Source organism: Hordeum vulgare, chromosome 3H (assembly GCF_904849725.1).
Source record: "Hordeum vulgare subsp. vulgare chromosome 3H, MorexV3_pseudomolecules_assembly, whole genome shotgun sequence".
Classification (NCBI taxonomy): Eukaryota; Viridiplantae; Streptophyta; class Magnoliopsida; order Poales; family Poaceae; genus Hordeum; species Hordeum vulgare.
Genome location: NC_058520.1, coordinates 567017536 through 567021273, shown reverse-complemented (window position 1 = coordinate 567021273; position 3738 = coordinate 567017536). Strand labels below are relative to the sequence as shown.

The following is a 3738-nucleotide window of genomic DNA, read 5'->3' as shown; positions in this document are numbered from 1 at the left end:
CGACGATTGTTTCTCTCATGTGCTGGCCCTGCGAGGACCTTCACACGATGACTTTTCGACTATCTACTACAATAGGGTCTAACCGACTCCGACGAGGGAGGGACGATGACAGTGGTACGCCTTCACCTCGCTCCCGTGCTTGCAGTCATGGTTAGGTGGTATATGTATCTGGATGTAATTTTGGTTATTTCTATTCGTTGCACAGTTGATGAATAGATCAATTTTTTTTTTAAAAAAATAGAACCTGTCCTCACTTGCGTGAGAAAAAAAAAACTTGTTATCACTGCTGAGTGCTCACTAAACAGGCCAAGGCCATATTTAGGCTTAACAGAAAACGAGGCCCAGCTCAACTCGCCCCCACTCTCTCTCCGTCCATTCAGCCCAAAATCCAATCCCCGGCCGTGGATTGGAGCCTTGGAGTTGGAGGTAAGGTAACCCGTCCATCCCCACCCACGCGCAGCCGTCGCCAAAACCATCAAATCCGCCGGGGGCACAGATCGGAGAGGAAGAAGAAGAGGAAGGAGAAGATGGTGCGGGTGGCGACCTTCTTCGGGATGACCTTCGGCGCGTTCCTCTTCTGGGAGTCCATGGACAAGGTGCACGTCTGGATCGCCCTCCACCAGGACGAGAAGGTAACCTAATCGCCGGCCTATTCTTTCCCCCTTTCCCCCACTGAATCCGTTGGCTCGCCGCGCCAGATCTACCAGGTCGTCTCCCTACCCGATCTTCTCCGCCTTCGATTAACTTTGTATGTGTCCCGTCCGACCTGACCGGATGAACTGTAGATTCTGGGTGGTTTGTCCAGGTGCGATGCCGAGATTTGGAGCAGGGGGGTTTCACCAATCGGTAGTTTTGCCACGTTACAGAGGACTTGCTCAGGGACTGCAATTTACGCCTCGATCTTTTTAAGTAGGACATGGCGAAATGGAGCTAGAAATGATCCTTACAGAGTTGTAGAACACCGAGGGAAGACCATATAAGGGACATCGTAACAGATGTATCTGCTCATATCTAGCAAGAAGGCCCTGTTAGCACTAGGAGATGTATCTGATCATATCCAGCAAGAAGGCCAGGTTAGCACTAGGAGATTCGGGTCGCAACAGGGACTGTGAACCTTCCTAAACAAAAGACATTTCTAGGCATTCCATTGCAAATAAAAGGTTAGTCCGGTAGGAAAGAAACACAAGCTGTTACCTCCTGTGTGTTTAGGTTCAGGATTGATAATTCTGACACATAACTCCGCCGCTGTACACAATAGTTGATTTTGTTTTTCATTGTTTGCTCATGGTTGTGTGTGTTGCTATTGAATTAGGGGTTTAAATTCAAGTCTCTGATTTACTTATGTTTTTCGTCCCACAATAGTTCCTTCTAGCATTTCACAGCTGCAAGAATAACATAGATTTGAATTTAGTCCTACACTCCTACCGCTTTGGCTCTTCGCGCAGAATGTTATATGATTATAGTTTGCCAGAGATTTGAGTCAGTCAGATAGTGTGTATTGGACCTTTTTCTTCCTGCTGCTAGTCACTCAACAGAAAACTCGCCCCACCGGAACCGGCATTACATCTTGAATGTATCCATTTAGCCTGTTCTTTACTTCGGTATTGCCAATCCTACTACTGAGTAGTGACTCTGAGAAATTTCCATGATTATTGTTGGAATTCTTTGGGAATGAATTGTTGTAGCTTTCAATTGCCTGGGTACCATGTTAGATGATTAAAGTTCGATGGAGAATCCAGTCAATCAGTCTAAAAATATATTTTTAACTGAAGTCTAAATACAATTAGTGCGAGTTGGACCCTTTTCTTGCTGTTGTTAATTATTCAACAGAAAACTCGTGCCACTGAAACTGGGATTGCATCTTGAATGTATCGATCTAGCCTGTTCTCTACTTTCGTATTGCCTATCTTACTACTGAGTAGTGGCCCGAGAAATTTGCATGGATTTGTTGCAATTCTTGAGGGATTAATTGATGTAGCTTCTAATCGCTTGGGTTCCATGTGGGTTCATATTCACTTACGCACTAACATTTTGCCCTTCTCACACATGGATCTCATGTTAAGAGTAAATTGCCTAAGGGCAGCTTGTGTAACCTATATGCACATTCAACACATCCCATTCAGTTACCTGATTGTGTTTTGTTATGCTGGGCTTATCACTAATTAATTGTCATAGTATGTGTCAAAGGTATGATACTGTAACTGGTGACATTTTACAGTATTTGCAGCAGTATAATGAACAACTAGTGCTCGACTGGAGTCACGATTAGTCCAGACTAGTTTATGAGTTGGTACCAAGTTGACTCAAACCGACTGTTGATCATTAGGGGTTATGTTAAAGCTAGATGTCTTGACGGGACTTACAATTTATGTACAAACACATTAAGCATGGTTTTGTTCATACTTTTCCATCTGCCTCTGATAATATGTAATATCACCCATGGAGAAGTAACCTTTTTATAGTTATGTTCCATTGGCGTTAGGCGTAGAATTATTATTTCTAGACTCATGTTTAACTCCTCTTTTGAATTGTCATTTATCTAAATTCATCTCGAGACTAGAGATATGAGAGCAGTACGTATCTATTTGTTGTTAGAAAATTGTTTGTGCAAAATTGAAACATAGAAAAGTGGTTTCAGGTGTTAGTGTGTTGTTTCCACAAAAAACACCATCAGCACCTGTCCGGCGTCCAACCACATACACGCCTCCACAAACAAAATCACAATTATCATGAAAAATCCCTTTTGCAAATTCGTGTACCATAAATATATGATGATTTAAGAAAGTATTTAGAAATATACAAGTGTTTTTTCTGAAAGCAGCTAAAAGTTATCTTGTTATTTCAGCAAGAAAGGATGGAAAGGGAGCTGGAGATAAAGAAGATGCAAGCAGAGCTAATTGCTCAAGCAAAAGAGAGTGAATCATGATCAGTCTTTTGGCCCAATGGTTTCAACTAGCTGCTTTGTCATGTTTTTATTTTCCAAGTGATAAGGCTTGGTTGATGTATGCTTGACGCCTCCAATAAATTAAGATGTTATAACTTGATTGAATGCAAGAGGCTATGCTCATGTTGAATCATGTTCAGTTTATAAAACAGCGCAACCCAGCTTCATTGCCTTGGTTATGAGGTGTTGTTTTCAATTGCTTATACATATTTTGTAATGAAGTTGCCATTTATAGCTTGTTGGTGTTTTCCCATAAAAGAAATGGTTGGTGGTGTTTCAAGGAGATGTTTCCATATTCCGGTTGGTTTTCTGCTGTGCCATTATAAGCAATATTTGCAGTGCCTTTCAGCTTGGTGTTCAGTGATGCACAATTCCTGAATTACAGTTTTCTTTCTTCCTTATATCTACAATGTGCTTCAGTTTCTGCAAGCACATTGAAGTACAGGCAGTTTCTGCAACAAATTTCACCCCCATTTCCTTCTCTTTTTCTAACAGAGATTGGGTCCCAGACTGCATTATATCTGATTATTAAAACCGTTAATACATCACAGCTGGTACAAGGAGTCGGATGAAAATAAAGATTACACACAAGTCCTCGCAATTGGCAATAAGCACCTGAGACAATGCCCATTTCCTCTAAACACACAAAAATAACACGGCTAAGGCCCTGTTTGGTACCATAATAGATTATGACAATCTGAATTATAAAGATAGATCATATAATCTGGTTTATAATAATCTAGGTGCACATGTTTAAAGGCAAGATTATATAAATTGTAATCCATGTTTTACAT

At 41.2% G+C, this 3738-nt stretch overlaps 1 protein-coding gene across 1 annotated transcript; it reads left to right on the top strand.

Moving 5' to 3' along the window:
- The first annotated feature begins 406 nt into the window (after nt 1–406).
- LOC123445149 lies at nt 407–3123 on the top strand. Its single transcript, XM_045122094.1, has 2 exons — nt 407–632; nt 2846–3123. Exons 1-2 carry the CDS (start codon nt 528–530, stop codon nt 2924–2926), a joined length of 186 nt encoding a protein of 61 aa, XP_044978029.1. The 5' UTR covers nt 407–527; the 3' UTR covers nt 2927–3123.
- Nucleotides 3124–3738: the final 615 nt, after the last annotated feature.

What these genes read in the sequence shown, in the direction of transcription:
- LOC123445149 (XM_045122094.1), top strand. Translation starts at nt 528, where the DNA reads ATGGTGCGGGTGGCGACCTTCTTCGGGATGACCTTCGGCGCGTTCCTC. An exon ending in CCCTCCACCAGGACGAGAAG is followed by an intron (nt 633 to 2,845) that starts GTAACCTAATCG and finishes TTGTTATTTCAG; the next exon opens with CAAGAAAGGATGGAAAGGGA.